At 53.8% G+C, this 23,634-nt stretch overlaps 8 protein-coding genes across 8 annotated transcripts; 3 read left to right on the top strand and 5 right to left on the bottom strand.

The window, feature by feature from the left end:
* Positions 1-36: 36 nt before the first annotated feature.
* On the top strand, positions 37-6,323 carry W97_06164 (uncharacterized protein; the record flags this gene model as incomplete). Its single annotated transcript, XM_007784174.1, has 2 exons — positions 37-1,890; positions 2,001-6,323. 2 exons carry the CDS (start codon positions 37-39, stop codon positions 6,321-6,323), a joined length of 6,177 nt encoding a protein of 2,058 aa, XP_007782364.1.
* A 553-nt stretch (positions 6,324-6,876) lies between these two features.
* W97_06163 (uncharacterized protein) lies at positions 6,877-10,431 on the bottom strand (the record flags this gene model as incomplete). The annotated part of the gene is made up of 2 exons (XM_007784173.1): positions 6,877-7,123; positions 7,346-10,431. 2 exons carry the CDS (start codon positions 10,429-10,431, stop codon positions 6,877-6,879), a joined length of 3,333 nt encoding a protein of 1,110 aa, XP_007782363.1.
* Positions 10,432-11,170: 739 nt separating this feature from the next.
* Positions 11,171-12,373, bottom strand: W97_06162 (uncharacterized protein; the record flags this gene model as incomplete). Its single annotated transcript, XM_007784172.1, has 3 exons — positions 11,171-11,752; positions 11,808-12,077; positions 12,158-12,373. The coding sequence occupies 3 exons, from the start codon at positions 12,371-12,373 to the stop codon at positions 11,171-11,173; spliced, it is 1,068 nt and encodes a 355-aa protein (XP_007782362.1).
* A 982-nt stretch (positions 12,374-13,355) lies between these two features.
* Positions 13,356-15,092, bottom strand: W97_06161 (uncharacterized protein; the record flags this gene model as incomplete). The annotated part of the gene is made up of 2 exons (XM_007784171.1): positions 13,356-13,873; positions 13,946-15,092. The coding sequence occupies 2 exons, from the start codon at positions 15,090-15,092 to the stop codon at positions 13,356-13,358; spliced, it is 1,665 nt and encodes a 554-aa protein (XP_007782361.1).
* A 1,391-nt stretch (positions 15,093-16,483) lies between these two features.
* W97_06160 (uncharacterized protein) lies at positions 16,484-16,927 on the bottom strand (the record flags this gene model as incomplete). Its single annotated transcript, XM_007784170.1, has 1 exon — positions 16,484-16,927. One exon carries the CDS (start codon positions 16,925-16,927, stop codon positions 16,484-16,486), a length of 444 nt encoding a protein of 147 aa, XP_007782360.1.
* Positions 16,928-17,470: 543 nt separating this feature from the next.
* On the top strand, positions 17,471-18,093 carry W97_06159 (uncharacterized protein; the record flags this gene model as incomplete). Its single annotated transcript, XM_007784169.1, has 2 exons — positions 17,471-17,555; positions 17,621-18,093. The coding sequence occupies 2 exons, from the start codon at positions 17,471-17,473 to the stop codon at positions 18,091-18,093; spliced, it is 558 nt and encodes a 185-aa protein (XP_007782359.1).
* A 1,362-nt stretch (positions 18,094-19,455) lies between these two features.
* W97_06158 (uncharacterized protein) lies at positions 19,456-22,070 on the top strand (the record flags this gene model as incomplete). Its single annotated transcript, XM_007784168.1, has 5 exons — positions 19,456-20,022; positions 20,087-20,605; positions 20,654-21,335; positions 21,401-21,906; positions 21,972-22,070. 5 exons carry the CDS (start codon positions 19,456-19,458, stop codon positions 22,068-22,070), a joined length of 2,373 nt encoding a protein of 790 aa, XP_007782358.1.
* Positions 22,071-22,413: 343 nt separating this feature from the next.
* On the bottom strand, positions 22,414-23,583 carry W97_06157 (uncharacterized protein; the record flags this gene model as incomplete). The annotated part of the gene is made up of 6 exons (XM_007784167.1): positions 22,414-22,471; positions 22,524-23,115; positions 23,175-23,306; positions 23,368-23,388; positions 23,444-23,498; positions 23,554-23,583. 6 exons carry the CDS (start codon positions 23,581-23,583, stop codon positions 22,414-22,416), a joined length of 888 nt encoding a protein of 295 aa, XP_007782357.1.
* Positions 23,584-23,634: the final 51 nt, after the last annotated feature.

Genomic DNA, 23,634 nt, shown 5'->3' with positions numbered 1-23,634 from the left:
CAGCAACGCGACTACACACCCAATGCCGGCGATGTCATGGCGTCTCTCAGGTCGCTGGGCCTCCACACTCCTACTGGACTCCAATATCTGATTGCTGAGCACATCTTGCCAGAAGAGCCTTCAGAAGAACAATACCACTGGGAAACTTACAATGACGACGAAGCTGGAGATGAGGAGGTTCTAGTCACAGATTACTGCGTTGTCTACTCCAGAGGTGGCTTGGTACAGAAGGTGTTCAGATTTGAGATTGAGCAGCAGAAGGTCATCCAAGCTGTTCTCACATGGTTTCCTGCGGATGACACTCCTCTATTCGGACGGAGTCATGACCATGAGTTCAGGCAAGATGTACGAGGTAGCAATAAACCGGACGCTTCCCAGAGTACCGCTGCGCAGAGCAGGACTTCCGTAGAAGTTAAATCAATTTCCGAGAACGCACCGGGGCAGCGATCTGGCCAGCACACCGGAGATGGATTTAAGACTAGGCGGTCTCGAGCACTTGTTGTTTTCCTGAAGCTCCAGGCCCACATCTTCTTCCTGACCGGCTCAACTCATGTTGTAAACCTTCCTTTTGAGGTTGAGAGGGCGTTCGCAGCTCCTCGAGGTCTAATATTGCAGAGGAAACTCCCAGTTGCCGAAAACATCGCTCCAACGCCTGTTCTGCCCCAAGTACCTCAGAACTCCTTCTTCTCCCAATCACAGTCCCAATCTCAATTTCGAACCAGACTCTCCTCTTCCTTTATCGGTGCGTCGCAGCGGCTCTCGTCGTCCTTCAATGTACCCCGAGGGTCAAAGGGACTGAGGGCAGCATCTACCAATACACAGTTCCTTGCAGACCTTCTCAGGGAATCCAAAATCACCACAATCGATGAGCTTCCACGTCTCTTCTCTTTTACGGACCCGCTTTCTGAACTGGGTCTAGTTGTGACAGCCCCGCTTCGCCCAACCTCGTCCCTTACCGGTAATGGAGCATCGACCGAAGATTTTGTATCCTTGGACAAGGCTGAAGAAGTGTTGTTTGTTTCCAAGGGCAGCGAAGTGCCTGGCAATTCTGAAGTCGCTGACAGTCCTCTAATCGTTGTTGTCACGGTCAACTACGATACTGCAATGTATTCGGTATGGTACGCATCCTATGTAGAGCCCCGCCGAGTATCATCCATTCGGAAACGGCAGCCCAAACCGGCTAGCAACAAGATACGGAGGCGGAGTTCTTACGTTCCCGGCACCGGTACTACTACCCCTGGCTTGCGTACCCGAGATGGCCTCAGAGAAAGCATGGGCGGCGCTGCCGTGCGAAGTAAAACTGTGCCGATGTACGCCGGTACAAGTAAGGTGAAGCCATCTAGCGGCTCACAATCAGTAGAAGAGGCCTTGGCTTCTCAGCTTGATCCCGACTATGATCTGCCTGGACAACCAGCAAAGGAGTCACGACGAGTAAGTTCACTGCTGTCGAGGGCCGACTTGTCCACCAGCTTCGATAGAACAGCCTTCCAAGATCTTGCTACCCAACGCACCAACCCTGGGACAAGCTTCGGGGCTCGTGGGCGTAGAGGCCATTCTTACGGCGGTTACAATGACCGGCGCGGCCTGGACACTTATCCCGTGGCAAAACTCAGGGCATCTACATCTGGAAGCATGTTACGGCTGAGTTTCGGCGAGGCATCCATTGATGAGATCTCGGAAAGTCATGATATGGACGGCGACACTGAGCTTTTTGACATTGATGATACGCTTGAAGACTCATTGCTCGACGATCTCGACAACTTTGCACTTGATGAGCCTATAGATGGACTAAAAAAAGAATTTGTTATGTTGAAATTTGCAGAGATACCCATTGGCGCTCAAGTTTCACCGCTTAGATTCGGTCCCCAGCAGGAGCGGCATCCATTTCAGGTACTTACAATGAACTCACTCCTGCATTGTGGAACTGCATTGACCTTGTAGTCGGTCAATTCGGGTGCTTCAGTACATGTATCATTGGAATTGTGGCTGATTACATCCAGGGACGCAATCCGTTTAAAGTTTTCACCGCGGTATCTCCATTCTCAGATTCGGATCCCAGCAATCTAGGACACCGCTTCTTCCTTCACATTGTTCGCAAAGACATCCAAGAGCACATCGAACTAGAATTCATGGTTCGGCGAACCCATCCATCTACTGGCCTATCACTGCCAGAAACGAGTAACAAGCCTATCCGGAATAGCACTTCCCTGGTCCCGATCCCTGTCCGGTCTCAGCGCTTCAAAAGCCATCTAGACGCCATTGGCATTGCCGACGGAGCTGCCTCTCGGGTCTTATGTCTGAAACAGGCAGCGGCTGGAGATTTGGCCCTATGGTTGTATGCCAGCTGGGCTTATGTTCCACCACTCCGATTTGAGTTACCTCAGCTAAGGATATTAGACCCTCACTTCTTAATGGAAAGCACTTCGCCAGCAAGGAAGATCGCCGGGCTTCAAAGGACGTTGAGTGTCCCAAGGCAACTTTGCAGCCTGTTGAATGTAGGGGAGGGTGGTATCTTCGACGTGGAGGACAATGAAAGTCGGAAGCACAGGCTTCAGTTCAAGCTTTCTCCTCGTAACAGTCAGGTCTCTCGTTGTTTGAGGGTTTGCCAGTTCATCCTTCCCACCACAGCCTCTGAGTTGCTCCTCAATATGTGGTGGACGGTGTATCGTAGCTTTAACAGCCACCACATCGTCGACCTCGAATGGACCGCCTTCGTGGTCACGCTCTTCGCAGTCACTCACGTATCAACTTCCAATGACCAGACTAATGTCCGATTGAGTGAGCAAGTTCGGTCTGCTAAGTCTCGGACCAGTCCGCAACCAGCTAGATCAGATACCGCGTGGGATCTGATGTGGAAGTCCGAGGCGCAGCGCTTTGGTAGCGGCAATTCAAGTAGCCCAGCTTGGGAGTGGGCAAAGCATGCAACTCGACCGACTAGGCCTCAAATTCCTTCCTCGAACCATCCGACGAACACACAGCCTTTCGGGATAGGCTCGAAGAGCGACTTTATTACATCCTGCGCTTCCCAGGCTCGGAGTTTCTTGCAGACACCGGAAGGTCAAGCAGCTACCGAACAATGGAACCGTCTGCGAGTGCCGAACAACCAGTCCCCACACTTGGCTTCCTTATCCGTCCTGCTGCTAGGTCTGCATCTCCTGCGCGAAGAACGGAAGCTGAGTATACTCGAGCCAGCAAATTCTGAAATAAGCACAGGCAACCTGGGTCCCGTCCTTGCCCAGTTGGGTCGATGGATGGGATGGGATGGTTGGGATTGGAGGCTGGGTGGATACTACGACCTCGATGGGGCAGGTACCAGCCGATGGATCTTCGAAGATCTCTCTGTGCCTGGGGCCACATCCATCCCGGCTCCTTGGGCTAAACCTCCCTCAATCTACGAGTGGGTTGAACAATGCGTTTCACCTAGACCGTGTACTTCGTTCCCAATGCTGGACATGGTGGCCCAATGTCTAAGGAATCCTTCTGCGATCATCACTAACCCACCCAACGCGCAGCTAGAGACTTATCTCACGAAACTCACGCCACGGACGGTGGCATTATCGAGGTACTTCATGAAACTTAAAGGTACCGAGTATTCGGAAACCATGGCTGCAGAAGTCATGTTGGAGTGTGGTATCGATGCTAGGATGATTGAGACATTACCCGAAGCGATCGCCGCACCTTGTCGAGAGACTATAGCGCGTTGTCAAGCGGACCCCCCAACTACGTGGAACAGTGCGTTGCTCGAGCTGGTCAATCGGAAGGACCTCAACCTCTTCTCGGAGCAACATCGAGAAGGCACGCCGGATTTGCAGCCTGCATCTGCCTTCACAACCACGGTCGTAAGAGATATACACGCCATCTGTCAGGCAACCGAACAGTCGGACCCAGTACAAAGCACACCCGAAGCCGACCGATTCATGGTCACAAGGCTTATATTCAGTGAAGACCGTCGGTTCAGTGAGGCTGCGAGGTTACTGGAACCCTTGCGGCCAGCGGTTGCAGAATGCGTACCGGACCCAGCATGGTCTGAAGCTGAGTACCTGGACGCGCAGAAAGCTGTGATGCAGCTCGTCATGATACGCACCTTTGCCCTGCCTCCCGGCCAGTCGATGCTGTACTTCGATAGCAAGAAACCATTACTGACCGAGAAATATCCTTTACATGGATTCAACACCGTCTGCGTCATGAAGCCGATGAACAATACTGTCACAGCGGACAGGAGCAATTTCACAGAAGAGAAATACTGCTGGGCTTTTTTCCATGCCGGTGTAACAGCGGGACTCAGCATCTCCAAGCGCGCCGAAGGCATCGACACCTCGTGGATAGTTTTCAACAAACCGCCAGAGCTAAGCAACAAACATGCTGGGTTGCTCCTCGCTCTGGGCCTGAATGGTCATCTTCGGACCATCGCGAAGTGGTTATCCTTTAAGTACCTAACGCCCAAACATAACATGACTTCGATAGGCCTACTTCTTGGCCTTTCGGCTTCGTATCTGGGAACTATGGACGCTCTTGTTACGCGGTTACTATCAGTTCACGTCACTCGCATGCTGCCGCCTGGAGCCGCGGATCTCAATTTACCGCCTCTCACGCAGACAAGCGGGCTCATGGGTATTGGTCTGCTATACTCCAACACCCAACACCGACGCATGAGCGAAGTGATGCTTTCCGAACTCGAACATATCGAAATCGAAGACCCATCAGGACCGCCCGACACTCTTCGTGACGAAGGATATAGGCTTGCCGCTGGCTTCGCGCTGGGATTCATCAACCTTGGTAAGGGAAAGGATCTCAGAGGTCTTCACGATATGCGCTTAGTAGACCGTCTTCTCGCCGTTGCTATCGGACCCAAGCCTGTCGACGTCGTGCATATCCTCGATCGTGCTACGACTGGAGCAATCATAGCAATTGCACTCATCTTCATGAAAACACAAAACGATGCTGTTGCTCGCAAGATTGATATTCCGGACACCCTTCCTCAGTTCGACTACGTTCGCCCCGATACCTTCCTTCTCCGGACGCTAGCCAAGCATATGATACTCTGGGACGACATCCAAGCCGAGCATCGTTGGATCGTAAAGAATCTTCCAGTTGAGTACAAAGACATCTACCTGCTGAGAGAGATCAAGATGCTCCGCAGCGAGCATATGCCCTTCTTCAACATTCTTGCTGGTCTTCTTTGGAGTGTTGGTCTCCGCCATGCTGGCAGTGGAGACATGAGAGTCCGCGACTTTCTGGTCAGATACCTTGATCAATTCATCCGGATTGCTCATCTTCCCGCCATCCGCTACGATGCTCGCCTGACACGAAACACCGTTCGTAATTGCCAAGACCTGGTAGCGATATCCGCGGCCGTAGTCATGGCGGGAACAGGCGATCTCGACGTCTTCCGCCGGCTTCGGCTGCTCCACGGTCGCATCAACCCGGACACGCCGTACGGCTCGCACATGGCTGCCCACCTGGCGCTAGGCGTGCTGTTCTTGGGTGGCGGAACTTACACCCTGAGCACCTCCAATCTCGCCATCGCATCGCTCATCTGCGCCTTCTACCCCCTTTTCCCAATGGACGTCCTGGACAATAAAGCTCATCTTCAAGCCTTCCGCCACTTCTGGGTCCTCGCCGCCGAACCGCGCTGCATCATCGTCCGCGACGTAGATACCCACCGTGCGATCTCCTCGCCCATAACACTCAGCCTTAAAGACGGCACCGAGAAGGCACTGACAGCCCCTTGCCTCCTCCCACCTCTGGACACTATTGCCCAAATCCGAACAGCCGGCCCAGAGCACTGGCCCCTAACCCTCGATTTCGCCCACAACGCCGCGCACCTTACCGCATTCCGGTCGAATCAGACCGTCCACGTGCGCCGGCGTCCAGCATCCGAGGCGCACGGTCCCGTGTTCAGCACCACGCTTGCCGCGCTCAACGACGCGCAGGCCTCACACACGGCGCGCGCAATGTGGGACTGGATCTTTCGGCTGCCGGCTTTCACGTCGCGGTCTTCACAGAAGCCTTCGGCCGCATCGTCATCGTCGCCGCAGCCGCCGTGGATAGACCAGTCCGAGATCGGTCTCATCATTCCGGCGGACGTGCACAGCTCTGTGCATCTGGATATGAGGGGGACGGTTGTGGATGATCGGCTCGCGCTGAAAGTGAGGATGGGCGCGGTGGATATGGATAGTCTATGGCAGCTGCGGATTCTGTTCAAGTGGGCGGAGGAGGCGATGGCGAGGGGGGATGGCAGATTGGCTTGGTTGGGGAGGGAGGTGGTTGAAGGGTTGAGGGCGCTTGTTGCGGAGAGGGCGAGGAGGTTTCAGGAGGAGTAGTAGTATCTGGGTTTGCTGGCTGATTCGTGCACTTGAAAATACGATATTCATTGCGGAGCTTAAAGCGCGTATATCGTGCCGGGTATTGATGGTTCTGTCGCCGAGTGTTACGTCGGGCTACAGAGGCAAGCACAGAATGATAACAGTGATAGCATGCCCTGGCGCGTCGTCTCAGTTTCCACCCCGAAGCACTTCATCTCCATATGACCTTGACGCCATGCAATGCACCCGCAAACCATCGACAAAGCACAATGCAACCCATCACTATCAATCTTGGGTAATCTTTTATACTCCAAGCGCGCCAAGGCCATGCATGCAATCGAACCACACGGAAAACCTGAGGGAAGACGAATGAGTCGATCGATCGGTCGGGGAAGGAGGGAAGAAGGAAGGTGGTCAGGAAGGGGACGCCTGCGGCGCCGGGGTCTCAACAACCGGCGCCCCAAACGCCGAGCTATCGAACCCGCTGTCCTGCTTCATCGTGCCATTAAGCATCGGACAGAGTCTGCGCCGGGGAGAATGGTGTCAGTGAATGTATATAGTACACTTTAGTTTAGGGAGAGACGGAGTAGTAGGAAAGGCAAATGTTGCATTCGTAGTACTTTTTGTTGGTCTTGATGTGGCCAACCTGACCACAGTTGGCGCAGCGCCGCTGTGTGCCGGCTGCTTTGGACGGGCCGGCGGAGGGGGAGCCGGGGGTTGCGGGCTGAGAGCTCGAGCCGTTGTGCAGGCCTTTGGCTTTTTCGCGGACGTGGCGGCGCTCTTTATTGCGCTCAAGGCGGGCGAGCTCGTCGAGGAGGCTGATAGATATGTTAGCGGATACTGACTGGCGATAGATGCATTTTAATAAGTCTAGCGCTGCGAGCGGTGTAAAGGTGCCAACCAAGAAGAGAGTCGAGGCGGTGCCACTGATGTTTCCTCTGGGGTTCCCTTGAGGACATCGACTGAGTAGTCATGCGACAAGCAACTCTGTCCCGTTCGCAGCTCAAGGTCAAACACGTTCACTTCGTGGCAGAACTTACAGCTTCTTCCTGAGTTCATCTTGCTCCTTATCACCTGTTGACTTCAACTGTGACAGGTCGACGTTGTTCAGCTCCTGTTCGCGCTTGCGCTTGAGGTACGCCCGGATGACTTTCGGATCTTTGATAATCTCCTCGACAGGTTCCAATTTACCGCTAAATCTGTCAACGGTCATGCGAGTGATCCTCAGCACTTTACCCTTCTGGCTGCTGGTGCTGAAGCGACTGAACTGGCTAGTAGTCTCATCGTCGCGGCGCAAGCCTGCCGGCGTGCCGACTTCCGATCTTGACCTATGATCACGGTGGGGGTGCTCCGGCTCTTCATCGACGGACATCTCGACGTCAGAATGTTCGATCGTTGATGAAAGGCTGCGCTGCTGCGCTTCCCAGATCCTCTTAATAGAGTCTTCGTAAGCGCGCTGCTGCCGGGCGACGTTGTAGCTGTGGCCCCCCAGCTCCTTGATCCTCTTCGCATCAAGTTTGTCTTCGATACTCTCGCCAACGGCCTTGAAGCCGCCCTTCATAGATGTCTTCACAAAGCTGAAAGCCTCGCCACGGCCTGAGGGGTCGCCTTCGCCGTGCAGCTGCAGCATCGCCTTGCCTTGACAGGCGTTAAGGAAGTTCTTTGTCGTTTGCCATGGCGCGAGCTGTTGCTCCAAGCTCTGGCCGTCCTTCTCTTCATCGTCGTCCCCAGCTACATCTTCCTCTTTGCTGTATCCAGCGTCTTGAAGGTGGCGATGACCAACCTGCATAGAATCAAGCAAGCAAATGTCCTCGGGCTTTATCCAGCTGCGCATGGTCGAATCGTCCGGGATGACATCGCCCTTTTTCGGAACCCAGGTCCCTGAATCTTTATCGTATTGCATAAATTCCCTCATCTTGCCGCGGTTTTGGGCAATATCGGTCCCCGGTAGATGCTGCCTGATCACATCATTGCTAAGCGGAGGTCCTCGGTAGCCTGGGCGCTGGTTCTTCGAGAAGACACGGTACGAGATCATCCTCAGCCGGCGCTTTGCAGCCTCGGTTACCTTGCGCGAGTGCGTGCCCGGCACCTCAACTGATGGAAACTCTTGGCCGACAACATAGACATTTTCGATGTTGCGCATGTACCAGTTCGAGCCATGCACGCCAGTAGTGCTACGTCCAACCAAGAAATCGGTGGGTTTAGCCTCCTGTTTGAAGACAGGCGCTCGGAACATTGCGTTATGCAAGGTTGGCATCGTCTGACCAGGCTCAATGTTGCCGAACAGCGAGAAGGGGCTTTTGTCTTGCGGTAAAAGGACCGTTGTCTCTCCAATGTCGAGCTTCGGCCGGGTGTTATCTTCCGCGTCCTTGCGCCGGTAATAGTTGATGAGGCGACTGCCCATACCGAAATTGGACATCATGATGGGATACTCCTCAGAGTACTCCATCAAAACCATATTGGAATTATCGCCCAACGTCAAATCGGCCGATTCCTTGAAGATCTCTTGCGTTTCCTTGCCCTTGAGATGTTTCCGCTTGGTGGACTTGAGTTTAGAGAAAGTGACCAACTGATTCGGATGAAAGTGTATGGAAGGCCGATGGAAGGATCGCGCTTCTCGTGCGCTGAGCTTGACCTTGTAGAACGGATACTGAAGCTTTAGAGCAGGCAAACTGTGCTCGACTGTAAGGTTGCCGAGGGTGCTCCGAACCTTGTGAGAGTGGTTTTCCTTGAGGGCATCGTAAGCTTCATCGTTCGAGATGTTGTATCTGCGGAACAGGGTCTTGGTAAGGCTGCCTTGCACGTCCTTTCGGAAACTAGACCCAGCTGCGCGGGCCCTCTTCTGCGCAACGTCTGGCGGCTGAATATCAATGAGCATTTGCGGATCGTTGAGGTCAAGGGTAATGCGCCGTGATATCTTCGCTGTAACGGCTTCTGGGTCATCCAGCGGGGGGATTGTGTCTTGATAAATTGGGATCATTTCCCGCTCTGCTACCTTCCGCTTCTTAGGCGGAGGCGCATCGTAGTTGTCATCGAAATCAAAAACATCTTCTTCGCCGTTAAACCGTATTTCTGCCGCTCCAGACGAAGCCTCACTTCGGATGTCCCAGTCTTCGCAGAGTACATTAAAGTCTTGCCAAGTAACCCCACCGATGTTCTCCCGCTCATCATGTATATCGAGCTCCATATCGTCGTCGCTATCAGGTTCTCCGGATTCAGCTTCTATCACCGGGACCAATCCTTTCTGCTCCACCTCTGCTTGCCGCGCCGCTTTCGCGGTGGTGGCCCCTGCAAGCCTGAAACCTCGCTCCTGGTCCTGGCCAAGCTCGAGGCTCACCTTCGTAGGCTGAATCGGCTTTGGAGCCTTTGAAGGAGTCTTAGCGAGGTAGAAGGCCCGTTTCCCTGGAAGGAGCACTCCAAAGCGGGGCGGCTTGTCCTGCTCGAAATCGGGCCATATTGCCTCGAAGATTTCAGCGTTGGTTTGCGGGTGCGGTGGGAGGTCTGTGGAGGCCCCTCCTCGCCGCGACCGGTCTTCTCGATCTCGCCGAGCCTGTGCGAACAGCTGCCGCTGCTCTCGAAGCTCAGGATCCTCGTCGGATTCGTCCTCGATATCGGAGGGTTGGTTCTGGGGAGATGCGCTTTCGGGGCTTGGCTGTCTCGGAGCAGGGCGATCAACCTGAGGCTTAGCGAAAGAGCCGGGCAGCGACAAACGGCCAGTAGGTGGCAACCAAAGGCTTCCCGAATCTGCCTGGGGACCCCCGTTCACTCCGTCGAGCTCTGTCGTAGGGGATGAAGGTTCGTCGCCAAAGAGATCAGCGAAGGGATCGTCGTCACCGCCGTCGCCGTTGAGCTCAGTAAACGATTCTCCGAGAAGGTCGTCCTCAGTGTCGCCAGCTACGTCGCCGTTGGCCCTGGCCGTCGTGTCCGGCGCATCTTCCTCTTCTGCCAAATCATCGTCGCTTATGTCCTCGAAATCAACCGCATCCTGCGCCTTCTCCCCGGGCACAAGGTCCCGATTCAGAAAGTCGAAGTTATCCTGCCCGTCATTCCCACCGCTCAGCAGGTTGCTGATGAGGCTGTTGTCCGCTTGCTCCTGAGCGTCCGGAACAGATACCGCGTGCGGCATGATAGACGGCGGCCGAGGCAGCGCAAAGGCAGTGACGGTCGTGGAAGTCGCTGTCGTGGCTACGTCGACCGTGTCACGACGTAGGAGTGAAGGCGCGAGGCCGAACTGTCGACGCCGCCCGGCCGAAGGTCCACCTCATCTGGGTCGCGCAAGCTATGCTGGCTATGCTGTCATCCGTTTCTTGTCTTCGGGATGCTGTGGTTGTGTCGTGCGCTCGATCCAGTGGCCTGCTGTGGAGGAATATGCGATATGGCTGCCGTGCCTGGCTGGCTATTGTGAGTTGTAAGAGGGATGGAGGCGGGCGCGGCCGCTCTCGCCGCACTAGCCGAAAACTGACTAGCTTCTTCCTTACCCCAGCCTTATGGCGCCTCACAGCAATTCACCTTGACAGTCCTCTTCACTTCTCTACCTTATGTCATGGCTGTTCACCTTGAACTGTCGCCTAGCAGGTTGAGCGCAGTCAGCATTATGTAGAGTCTAGAGCAGAGAAGTAACCTCTTCGGTAGAGTTGCCTCCTCAGCCGAGAGCTAGATGGTGAAGACGGAAATGCATTTTCGAGGCTCTCACCTCCTTTGAAGGCCCACATTGGCGTCGGGTCTTGAAGTTTATTCCCATTCTGTACTAAGAAAGAGAGGGAGGGACTGCTGTAAACCACGTTCGCGTCATAACTGTCCATTCCCGTTGATTTCTCGGGTTTTCCATGACAGTAATGAGTAGAGTACCATGATCACCCAACTCTTCAAGCGTACAATGCAGCCATCCGCATCTGAACATATTCCAAGGCTGTCATCGCCTCGAACTCCTTTTTCCCGTCCGGTCCTTCGCATCCCGGCAAACACTCAATCACCGTCTCCGGATCTGCCGTTGCAAAGAAAGGAATTGAGTACCTCGGCCTGCACATCTCCTTCCCTGCTTCTTCATCCTCAAGCCCCTCGCGCTCGCCCTTCAACTCCGGAGGCGCGACAACCCGATGCACTGTACTCCTCCACCTCCCATTACTCCAGCGCATCATCAGGTCTCCGATGTTAACGAGCACACCGCCGGGTACTGGCGGCGCGGCGATAAATTCCCCGGTCTGGGGATGCTGAATCTCGAGGCCACCGACATCGTCTTGGAAGAGAAGCGTCAAGGTACCGAAGTCAGAGTGTGCGCCAATCCGACTCTTCTCGCCGGAGTGCAGTAGGGATCTTGGGATGGATGGGTAGTGGAGAAGACGCAGCTGGAACAGGGACTGAGAATGGGCGTTGGAGAGCTGAGAAGGGGGAAGTGAGAGCGAGATTGCGAGGGCATTGAGGATTGTGTGTATGAGGTCAGTGCAGTCCTTTTGCCGCATCAGTCATTGAGAACTTCATACGTAGGGTCACGCAGGATCATACCAAGAAGAAGGCCTCCATGAACTGTCGAAAGCCGGGCAGCTTCTCGTCAGGGAGCCAGATGTTAGGTTGCATTTGATCGTGCACGTTTCCGCTCTCGAAGCTCTCCTTGAAATCTGGCATTTGCCTTAATGCAGCGAGCTCCTCCTGCTCGAACACATTCTGAGTGACCTTTTCGATGCCCAGGCCCGAGTAGCCGCGGTGATGTGAGCCACCAGGCGGATGGGGCGCAAGCTTCTTAACGCCTTCGGGGAGAGCGAAGAATCTCTGACTCTGGGCGGGTCTTGTACGTTAGCTAAAGAGATGTTACGGGCGGTCTACTCAAACCGTGTTACGGGGGAGCTTGCTCTCACCCATTCAAAGCACTCATCCACTTTCTGCTCCTGGATGCCGTGATTCTGCAGGTAGACGAATCCGACTTTGCGAAATGCTTCATCTACCTCACGGGCGATGGCTCTTTTGTCTACATCAGAGCCGAGAAGAAAGCGTGAAAAGTCAACGACAGGCACTGTGTTTGAAGCACTAATCGAAGACGATCGCGCCTCGGTAGTTGACTTCTCGTAAGCCATGAGCAGAGACGTGTGACTAGTTGGCTTGCACTGTAGATACTTTGACACAAGAGCTGTTGCAATCGTTCTTGAGTATTTGGCAGTTCAACCTAACAAGCACTGCAATTGATTTTATGCCACCAAACGCTTCGTCAGGACGACTTTACGCTTATCAATCGTATTCAGAATGCTGTTACCTTGTCAGGTTACTCAAAGGGTGGGGGCCAGAGAACGATGCCTTAGTGATGCCACCCTTCCTTCGAGTCAAGTCAGAGACCGACCGTACAGCGGATGATGTTATCAAAGGCCTACTCTAAGGTAGTTTAATGAAGCGAGGCTCGTATCTTATGATCTATGGCAGGTAGCACGACCCAGATTTGGGCCAACTCCGCCGACATGTTGAGCTGCGCGTTTCAGAATGCTGACGGCAGCCAGCAGCACCACCAGGATAAATCGCCCTCTCGCACGCCGCTGTGCTGAAGCATATCACGTGGCTGAGTCTCAATATCAACACTTAGATGTTTGATATTTATATCAGTACTAGTAGTACAGGAAGACGCGGGTGGAAATACCCCGACTTCTCCCGAGTGGCAGGAGTAGTGCGCCGATATGCCCCTGGCTGCGGCTACGAAGGACGGGGTATTTACTGAGGAAGCGGTCGTTTGACGGTACGCGACCATAAGGCTTCTCAACACAGTATTTAGGTGCTTACGGAGGTGGACTGACACATTAGATACATCTTTAGCGAACAGAAGGTGCAGATTCAGACTATATAAATTAGTTGTTGATGTTTCTTAATGGCATTGGAGATTAGTCAAGCGGCTACCGCTTCGTCAGTAAATACCCCCTCCTTCGTAGATACATATCCGAGAATACCTTACTCAATTTCCTAAGAACATCGACAGCCGTAACAGCTCAAAACGCCCAAACACGCGCTATGCAGTCGTAAGGCATGTCTCGTCCTCCCGACTTAGTCTTACATGATATCTTTACAAATCTTCCATTAGTATTTCTTTGCGAGCTTCGATCTCTCCCGTAACTTATGCCCATACTTGAACAAAACAAAGGGGATAAAGCTCAGGAACGTCGCAAGGATAGCCAAAATGAGCCCAGCAAACTGGCTCCCCACACCCGTGAAGAACTGCGTCGCGAACAGCGGCGCCACGCCACCAAGCGTGTTCCGCATCAGCCCCTGGCCCGCGATAGCCGACGACGCGCTCTGGCCGTAGCAGTCCGAAGTGAAGTTGTAGCAGGACTCGAACACGAAGAAGATGCCGAAGGCGATGGGCGCGAGGCTGATTGTTGGCGCGATCCATGGAAGGTATTCGTACTGCGTGAAGCTGTAGAGGTAGAGGCCAATAGGTAGCCACATGGCTCCGAACATGGATCCGTAGAGCCGATGCTCGGGGAGGACTTTGCGGGAGTTCGACGCGCCGATCTTGTCGTATTTGCGGAATTGTAAAAAGTTGGCGCAGTAGCCGAGGGTGACGCCGATGCAGAGCGAAATGTACGGCAGGCCGCCTGGAGACACGTTAGTGAGACTGATAGCTAAAAGAAGTCGAGTATCTGAGTTCTGAGTGATGGAGCACTTACCAACGCCTTCGGCCCAGCCGCGTTTCTGTTGGAAGGTGACGGGAATAACTGAGAGGAAGAGAAAGGTGACGGCCCAGGCGAATGCAATCCACAATCCAAAGAAGAAGACAACTGGCTCAGTTGCCAGCATGTGAACAGCCTTGACGGAAGAGGCGTGCAACATTCTCTTAACGTCACTGGTGTCTATATCCATCTGTGCCTTGTACCGTTCATCTCCAGTCGCCTTCCGCATGGCCTTTGCACGTTTCTGTAGAGTAGCTCCGCCGCGCGTCTCTCGCAGAAAGATGACGACAAGTATGAGCAGGGGGATGTTGCTCAAGCCCTGGATACCCTCAATCCATCTCCATCCAAGTTCCTGGTTGATGAAGCCACTGTATATTGGAGCGGCCATTGTGCCTAGGATGGCCACGTAGGAGAAAAATGCCACGGGCTTTGCTCGCTCGTCTTCGGGAAACATGTCTGAGAAAGTTCCGCCGACTAGGATCGTACCCACACAGCCAAATAAGCCGAGGAGCGTCCGCATGATGAGTATGGTCGCGATGTTCTTCCCCAGTGCCAGCCCAATGAAGCAAAGTGTAAAGCCCCCGTAGGACCCAGCGTAGATGATCCGCCGGCCGACCAGCTCGCAGAAAGGCGCCAGAAAAAGCGGTGCAATCGCGCAAGCAAAGTTGAACAAGAATAGGCCCATTTGGCCCATGATGTTAGACGTGCCAAGGTCCTCCACCATGCTGTTGATTCCGGAGCTGTAGGCCGTGGTTGCGAGGCCGATGAAGAGTGTCATAAGGTTGAGTAACCAGGTGATGAAGCTCTTTCTCTTCTTACTCCAGTTGAATGGGTTTTCCTTGTCCCCAGAGGCGAATTTGAGTAGGATCACTTCTTCGCCGTTGACCTGTTTCGTCTCGGTCAGTGTGAGCGGCAGATCCATATCGACCTCTTTGAGCGGACCATCGTCGTTGTCGGAGCTGTCATCGTCGTTTCCTCGAAGCTCCTCTAGGAATTTTCCACCGGCTATACGGCCTTTGGTGGGCTGCTTTTTGTCTACGTTTTCCTTGTGTTCGTCGGCCATGGAGCTCTTCTCGTCCTTGTCCTGGGCACTGCTCCTCAGAGGTGTTTGGGACGATACTGACTGATTGTTGTTTCGCGCCATGGCTTGTCACAAAGGAAAAGCGAATCCTGGTGGAAGATTAGCTGCATACCGGCGAGAGTCATGATTACCCCTCGTGACCTTGCAGGTGCAGAGGAGTCGTCGATGTCAGTGCTTTGCTGACGTCGAGTGGCATGCTGCAGATTGATGGCGTGGATACCACGATGGTGGATCACCCGTCCCGTCCTTGCACGATTCCGCTTTGGGACTTTTGTACACGCCGTTGAGATCACCTTCGAAAGTACACTCAATCCTCTCAGCGCAATCTGGGCTTTGAGACTGTCGTCGGTGGCTTGCCCTTGATGAGGGACCCTGTATTGAGTTATGCAGGGCAACTATGTAAACCTGCCCTGTGTTCTGGATAGGGGTCGGATCATTATCTCCTGCGGCTCTTCATGGCCCTGGTGTTGCGTTGGTTAGGGCTGCAACGAACAAGGATTAACGAATCTTCCTCAGAGATTGGCGACCACTGGCGGCCGTTAGCGGGGAGATCCCGTTGCTGGAACCGCGCGTGTGCCAGCCACTTACGCAGTGAGTGCGGCTTCGAGCGGTTTGATCGCTCCTTCGTGATCCTGGGCTGCGAATGCGCTTTCTTGGTTTCAGATCCTTTCGCTCGACGGGCGGGACTCCGTGCCGTTGGTTTCTGGAGAAGACTCCGAGCAGTGTCCTTGTTGTGTACCTCCTATCGCGCCGAGCGGGAAAATGGCCTCACCGCGGTCATAGAATTACAGGCTGCGTCAGTAACAATGCTCCCTTTAGTATCACCGTAGTGCTCCACAAGACGGTCCGAACAGCTTATCTAAGGCTTTCGGTTTAATCGTCAAATCTCTAAGAGCTATTGCAGCTGCTAATGGTAGATTACGTTGTTAAGTTGACGGTGAAAGAGCGCTAGATCGCCTTGGCCGTGAGGCTATTTTCCCGCCTGACGTGCGTATGCACCGGTACGGGTACTGTAAGGGCTGCAACAGGGTAGATGGCGTAAGTGACTAAAAACGCAACCATTGGTTTCGTGCTTCAAAACATTGAAAAATCCTTCACAGGTGACATGATCTCCCAAGCAGCCTTCGAGGCTGGCGGGAGTAGGACTAACAAACACAACTACCAACATCAGCAAAGGAGTAAATCCTGCGCTGGAGAGCCTGCCCAGGAAGCGAGTATAGACAATGCGAGCTGGACCAGTGCTGAGGACTTCATGGCTTGGATTCTAGCGGGATGGCCTACAGATCCGAGGGCCATAACCGTTCATACCATCCAACAAAGGTTCATTCAACCCATGTTGGTAGCCTCCAAAGCGCCATTACTGCAGTAACAACACTGCTGGTAGGGAGGATGACAATCCCAAGACTGCTGAAGTTATGCTTTGGTTTTGTAGAACTTTCTTTCCAATCCCTACATTAGCTGTCTTGCTTCCCATCTTCCTTCTCCGTCTTCTCCTCCTTCATCTCTTTAATAACCCTCTCAGCGACCTTGAATCCCTCCATCCCCGCCGGCATCCCACAGTAAAATGCCGCCTGTATTATCGTCTCCCTAATTTCGACCTCGCTCGCGCCATTGTTCACAGCCCCTCTCACATGCACGCCCAGCTCCGTCGATCGATTCAAGGCACACAGCATGGCGATGTTGAGCAGACTCCGCTGCTTGCGCTCTAGTCCCGGTCGCGACCATACTGAACCCCAGGCTCCTTCAGTCACCAGCTCTTGCATCGGCCGCGCGAAGTCGGAGGAGCCATTGGCGAGGGCCCGGTCAACGTAGGCTTTTCCGGCTACTTCATAGCGGATCTGGAGGCCTTGCTCGTAGAGGACTTTGTGCGCTTTCTCGACCTCTTCGGGGGTGGGCATGGTGCTGGGGATTGTCCGTGGTCTTTGATGTGACTGCTAGCTGTTGGGGCCCGTTGAGTTGGTCGTGGCTACGCAATGCTAGGTTGAGGGGATTGATTCGGAGCAGATACGTGTTGGCGCCGTGTTGCACATCTGGAGTATTCAGGTATTATGACCGCGCGCTCCGATGTGCTGGAGCGCCGCGGGGCAGTTCCGAGGTCAATCTGCCGGCACAAAGGTCCGATGTCGCTCCTCTTTTGGCGGATCTTTTATTATGCATCCTACCTACTCATACACGCAAGCTCAAGCTCCATAGTTTTAAGTGATACTCCAAAGCACATCTGCCTTTCAGCTATGGATGACCGAGGCACGGCTGATGAACGAAGCCAGCCCTAAGGAATATTCGGGGTTCTGCCACCGCTTTCGGATCCCCTTCGCCGATGATGCCATGGTGGTAGAAAGTTCACCATATCAACCTCGTATTGACTGCCTTGAAGAAAATACTGCGCATCAGTATTTGGCTTCAGGTCGTCACCGGCAGCCAGTTCTGCTGAACGGATGAAAATGGACACCCTGATCTCTCCGCCACCGGCTCTATCAACCATTATCACCAAAGTCGCAGCGATAACAGCATCCGCCTTCCTCGCCGGTACTCACGAATTCATGCAGAAATCCTTTCCCAAATACCAGATCTAACACCTTAAACTCCCGTAGGCTCTACAGCGACCTACTCCTTCCTTTGGGTCCCCTCTATTAGAAATGCACCGGAACACATTATCGCCTCCCAATGGCGCATCGGCTACCGCATCGGCTTCTACGCAACAGTACCCCAATGCGCCCTCTGCGCCCTTCTATGGGCCTACCTCGCATTTACCGCTCCCGCTGGCTCCCGCGCGCGAATGCTCTATACAACTGCGGCTATAATTGTGCCGTCTATCTTGCCTTACACACTTACCGTACAGCGAGCGGTGAACGGCGCATTAGATAGAAGAGCCGAGAGGCTGGCGGGACCGGGCACGGGATCGATAGCTGAGACGTACAGTCGAGACGAGAAAAGGAGTAAGGAGTTCGGCGAGGGAGAAAGTACGACGGCGTTGGTAGAGAGCTGGGGGAGGTACAACATGGTGAGGGCCATGATTGTGGTGCTCGGTACGGCCTGTGGGGCCTGGGCCGCTGTCAGCTCTTGAAGTGCTGGTGGCCGTGGTTATTTGATGGATGTCCCTGCACAAGGATAATTAAGTATAAAGACTGCCCGGCCTTGGGAAAAGCGTGGCTACGGCGGCTACTATCGTACTGTGTTTCGACGAAGTAAGGGAAATGGCAGAAGGTATGAGCAATGACCAAAACGTGTTACTGTGTCTTCAATCCTGAAGGTGGGATCCCTAATATACTCTATACCGAAATCTGATGAGAAGACCATTGCTATGTTCTTGCATAGTATTGCTTTTGCATTGCTCAGAGGCAGTTTTGGGTTATAGCAAAGTGAATTTGGCTTTGACTCAGATCTAAAGAACGAAAGCTTAGCCAGGAGCTTATTCCTACGATATAGACTGATGAGGGTGCTCCCTAAGCCTGCTTGAAGGCATTCACTTACCAAACCCTGTATACCTAGACACTTCATCAAGCCTGGCCAGGCCATGCTTTCAGACGACAGTGACTTCCTTTAGCACTTCCCTGGCAGGCTATACTGGCTGGATAATCAGTAGTCTGGAAACTCAGTGTACCAACATGGGAACCCAAGAGCGATGGACTCAAGACTTGGAGAAGCTTACTAAAGGAACAGCTGACGAAGTGCTTGATAAGGCAGATCGTCGTGAGTCATCTCAAACTTTATCTGGTTTTATCATGGCTAAACAGGTTAACTGGCAACGGAGAATATGCACCTGCATGCTGCTAGGGCACGAGGAGCTAAGAATAGGGGATGTTCAAGGTAACAAGAGCTCCTCATCCAACCGTTCCTTATCCGTCTTCCCCTTATGCCTTTCATGGTCGCTTAGTGCGCCTGTTGGAGAAACCCTCATATCGGCTACCAGGGGTGTTGGTAGAGGTCTTCGGTGTTCTGCAGGCACATTTTGTTTGCAGCCATGGCTGAGATGCAGGTGCTTCAGTAGTCTGTGCGGGAAGCAACGGGGATCGCCAGGCAGACACAGAGGCATCCAAGCAATCTCGCAATCAATTCCGAAATTGGTTCATTCACACACGCAAGCAGTCAGACGGACACGAGTCTCGAGCCGCAGAGCAGCCAGAATTATTGCTCTGCAGGGCGAACGCTGAATGCATGACGAGTAGAACTTAGTGTGTAGGACGGCGGCACAGCCCCTTTCACAGTTTGACAACAGTCTAAAACCTCCATGGGGGCTGAAATCACATCAAGATTCGAGATTCCGACATCTATAGACTGAAGTCGAGAGAACTGTCGACAGACCAATCTTTCGCTGTCATTTCTTAGACGCCGCATAGCTCTACACTATTTTACTTCCCGTAGAATCCGTTCCTTCGGTATCTCTACGCCCGTAACCTACGGCCGCTAGGAAGCGTATATGCAAAACATGTCGGATCCATCCAATACCTCCCGGCGAGCTTCAGGACCGAGTCCCGAGCGAGCCGCATCCTCAACGGCCGAAAGAAAGGCTCATGCCAGCGCGTCTGCACCACCTAGGATCAGGCGGCGTAACAGGCTGATCACATCATGTCTCGAATGCCGGCGGCGCAAGCTCAAGTGCGACAAACAGAACCCGTGCACGAACTGCACCAAATTCTCACGGGACTGCTTGTTCCTGGCTCCCACGCTTGATCCAGCTGCTCAGCTTCGTCTGGCTGAGATGAAGGAGAAGATAGGTTCGTTGGAGAGGTCGCTTGAGGAGGACGTTGCCCGAAGACCCAGTGTATCCAAGAAGAAACCGAGCATAAATCTTCCCGGCCTAGAGGATGCAGACAGTGCCGATGAGGATGATCCTGAAGATGAGCGAGATCTCGAGCCAACCCCGATGGCCATCGCCGATACTGCATACTCTCAGGAGGCGGACGACGATATTATGGATCTAGGTATAGCACTAGGAAAAATGAGGATTACAGAAAAGCTAGGGGGGTATGCCAGACCCAAACTGGCAGAGGAGGTGAGCATCTCGAGATAGTTAAACGCCTAAGGAAGTTCAGCTACTGACTTGAGTTTTAACACAGCTCAACGAGATACTCAAGGTGGTACCGGGGGCATTACCTTCAGATAGCGGCTTCTCCAGTCTTGCCGCGTCACCTAAGAGTGCGCATAGTCTAGCTCCCGGACCTGATTACATCCCGCCGGCGTCCAGCTTCCTCTTCGCTCCTGAGCCTAGAAGAGACACTTTGTTACATTTCTTACCCTCTAAGGCTGCAACAGACAAACTCATAGCACGATACTTTGAAGCCGTGCACCCTGTGACCCGTACAGTCCACCGACCTTCCTTCGAGAGGCAATATAGCCTATTTTGGCGAAATATCGGCCTCAATATTGAGCCTCCCTATTCCTTTCAAGCAGCGGTCTTAGCTGCCCTCCTTTCGGCCATTATCAGCTTGCCGGATGACTCGATCTTGTCTGAGTATGGCGCTTCCAAACCTGAGCTGGTTGAGAACTTCCGGCAGGGCGCTGAGACTGCGCTGGCCCGGGCAAACTTCCTTCGCACCACCAAGCTAGAGACACTACAAGCCTTCGTCATGTACATGGTACGTAGGGCCGAAATCTGTGCTTGACGTATTGCTCACGTATGTTAGATACCACTCTGCCGCAAAGAGGTCTCACGAGCCCACTCCGCTCTACTCGCCTCAGCTATACGGCTTGCTGAATGCATGAGTCTGAACCGCGATGGCTCACATTACGGGCTTTCGCCTGTGGAGACACATGTCCGCCGGCTCGTTTGGTATCAGCTGTGTGTATTGGACATTCGTGTATGCCAAGCTGTAGGGCCGCGCCCTATCATCCGGCGAGAAGACTTCGATACCAAGTTCCCGCTCAACGTTGACGACTTCGAACTAGAGTCGCCGAATCCGCCTACCATTGATGCGGATAGATGGACAGACATGACGCTAACCAGGATGCGCTTTGAGTGTACTGAGATGCAACGCCTCATATGGGTCGAGCGGCCGAGAGTAGAGCGGAAGAAGACGACGCTTACAGCGCTGCTGAGCAAAGTCCAGAATTTCTGGGCCGCCATGGAGAAGCGCTACTTCCCGATGCTTGACAAGAGAATACCGATTCACTACTTTGCCTACTGCATGTACATTGTCGCTTCGCGCGGCATGCATATAGGCGTCCTCTCTCGCTATATCACTAACGCCCAGCGCATGATGCCCGAACGTTTGAGACAACTCACCATGTCATCGGGGACGGTGCAGCTGGAGCACGCAATCACACTGGAGACTAATCCTTCTCTAGCGCCTTGGGCTTGGTATTCTGGTACGTATATGACTCCAACCTACTGGTAACCGAGACCGTGTGGTCGCTGACAACATTTCACACAGGAGCTCTACAACAGTACCACACAGCGCTCCTCCTCATGGGCGAACTCTACGTCTCCCGCCCCAGCCCCCGGGAGGAAGAACGTATATGGCGCTGTCTCGACTACGTCTTCGAGCTTTCGCCCGAGATGACCACGCTCGAGAAAGTACGCTACGTGCTCATCGAGCTGCGCGACCGGGCAAGTGTCTTCCAAACCATCCGTAAGACACGTGCACCGGCAACAATGAGGGAACCCGGTCCGTTAGCGTATGCATCAGAATACTCGCAAAACGTAAAGCAGGGAGCAGGAGCGCAACAGATGGCCTATTTCCGCGGCCATCCTAGCGCGAACAACGCTGGACCGAGTTTTGACTTCAATAGCATTGCTGATGGGGTTCATGGGGAGGCGTTGATTACCCCGGCGCAGCAGATCGGGCCTGGCTCTGCGACCGGAGCGAGTGTCCCTGGCAGTGCGGGCACGATGGGACATAGTGAGAGTCCTCAGGACCTTATGACGGATATTGACTGGGTGAGTCTGCTCGACAGACAGTTGCTTAACTTTGCCGTGGCAGCAGGTTACTGACTGCTTCTTAGAACGAGTGGGACAAGATATTCCCACAGGACTTCAGCTCCGGAGACTTTAACATCCCCGACTTTAGCTTCCCACCTGGTGGTGGGAGTATGATGTGGTAACGGACTTCATTAGCTGCATGTCTTGCGCACATTTGAAGAGCTCGGAGGGAGGCTCTGTTTGATTCAAGCGTTTTATTTTGGGTGGAAAATCTCGGCTTTGCTGTTCAGGATACCTTGCGCTTCACTACTTCAGACACCATGCTGTCGCTTCCGCCTCGATGTAAAGAACTTAACACTCATATGTTGCCTTTGAGCTCTTGTTGCGACACTAGCTCTGACATCAGATATGATGCATACCGGATTCAGTCCAACCATCCAATCATCACATAAGGAATCTAGACGAACCGCAGTTATGTTCGATGCACAGGATGCGAAAAGTGACGTCTATACCCCACCGAAGCCTCTATATGTATCGTCCTTCCGGGTCAAACTTATCAAACGCCTCCATCGTCTTCTCGTACCTGTGACACCGTTAGTCTCACTCAGCCACCTAGCCAGTCTCACAGAACTCACATCGTAAACACAATCCCCCCACTCAGAATCAGCCTCGCCAACCTCGGCACCGCCCCCGACCAAAACGTCAGCACCCCCTCCTCCCTAAAGATCCTCGCCGCGCAATTAAACGTGTTCTTATACTCCTTCCTCGCCTCTATACTCTGCATGCGTGTCTTGATCGTGTCCAGCGGCATCGTCACATACACCGTAATCACTCCCGCCAAGCCTCCAATCCCAAACGTGCTGAGCGCGCCCAGCTTCTCCCCCGGCGCGACATAGCTCTGCGCCAGCTGCCGCAGCGTCGTGTAGCTCCCGAAGCGCGTCGCCGAGTTGGCCGCCTGCCGCGCGGTCGTGGGTACGAAGCCCTGGAAGAAGCCGCGGATGCCCTTTTCGCGCGCGATGAGGGCGGTGCCGTGAAGAAAGCCGCGCATGCGTGGCTTGGGCGACTTGCGGTCGTCGATGAGCTGTGTTTTTATGGACTCGAAGGGAGTTACGGCGAGGAGCGATTCGGTTACGCCGGCGCCGAAGCCTGCGATCACGTTGCCGGGGCCGGAGACGTGGCCGTTTTCGTCGGCGAGGAAGGACTTGTAGGTGTCGAAGGCGACGAAGCCTGTGAGGTGCGTGGTGAGCTGTGTGGGGCGCTGTGGGAGAGGGAATGGGGTGGCGCACGTATGCCGGCTTTAATCGAGTTGCCTACTATCAATGTCGTGCAGCCTGCGTACCATTGACTTCCGAAGGGCGGCCATGGCAGCTTCTTGCCGTCTGGTAATCGTCGGTTGAGTTGGGTGCGGGTTTTGGCGACTGAGATGGGATATTAGGTGAGACAGTCACGCTGACGGGAAGAAGAGAGGATAGTAGGTACATTCGGCAGGGTATGTGATCGCTGAGTAATTGTTAGTAAATCTCGAGTCTGTACAGCACTGAGTCTTGAGGTGTACCAATTTCTACTGCGCCGGCCGTCGAACCGGCAATGATCGAGCGCAGCGCGCTGGGCTATGGGCGGTAGGTCAGCCCGATGCGCATCTCCGAGCCGATAGCTCGTACACACCTTCTTCTTCTCTCTCGGAGCCGCACTCATGTCTGCGGTTTGGCGCGTCAAAGTGGGCTATCATACAGTCCCTGCCCTGAG

Source organism: Coniosporium apollinis, assembly GCF_000281105.1.
Source record: "Coniosporium apollinis CBS 100218 chromosome Unknown supercont1.31, whole genome shotgun sequence".
NCBI classification, from domain to species: domain Eukaryota; kingdom Fungi; phylum Ascomycota; class Dothideomycetes; genus Coniosporium; species Coniosporium apollinis.
This window is presented reverse-complemented; position numbering and strand designations above follow the sequence as displayed.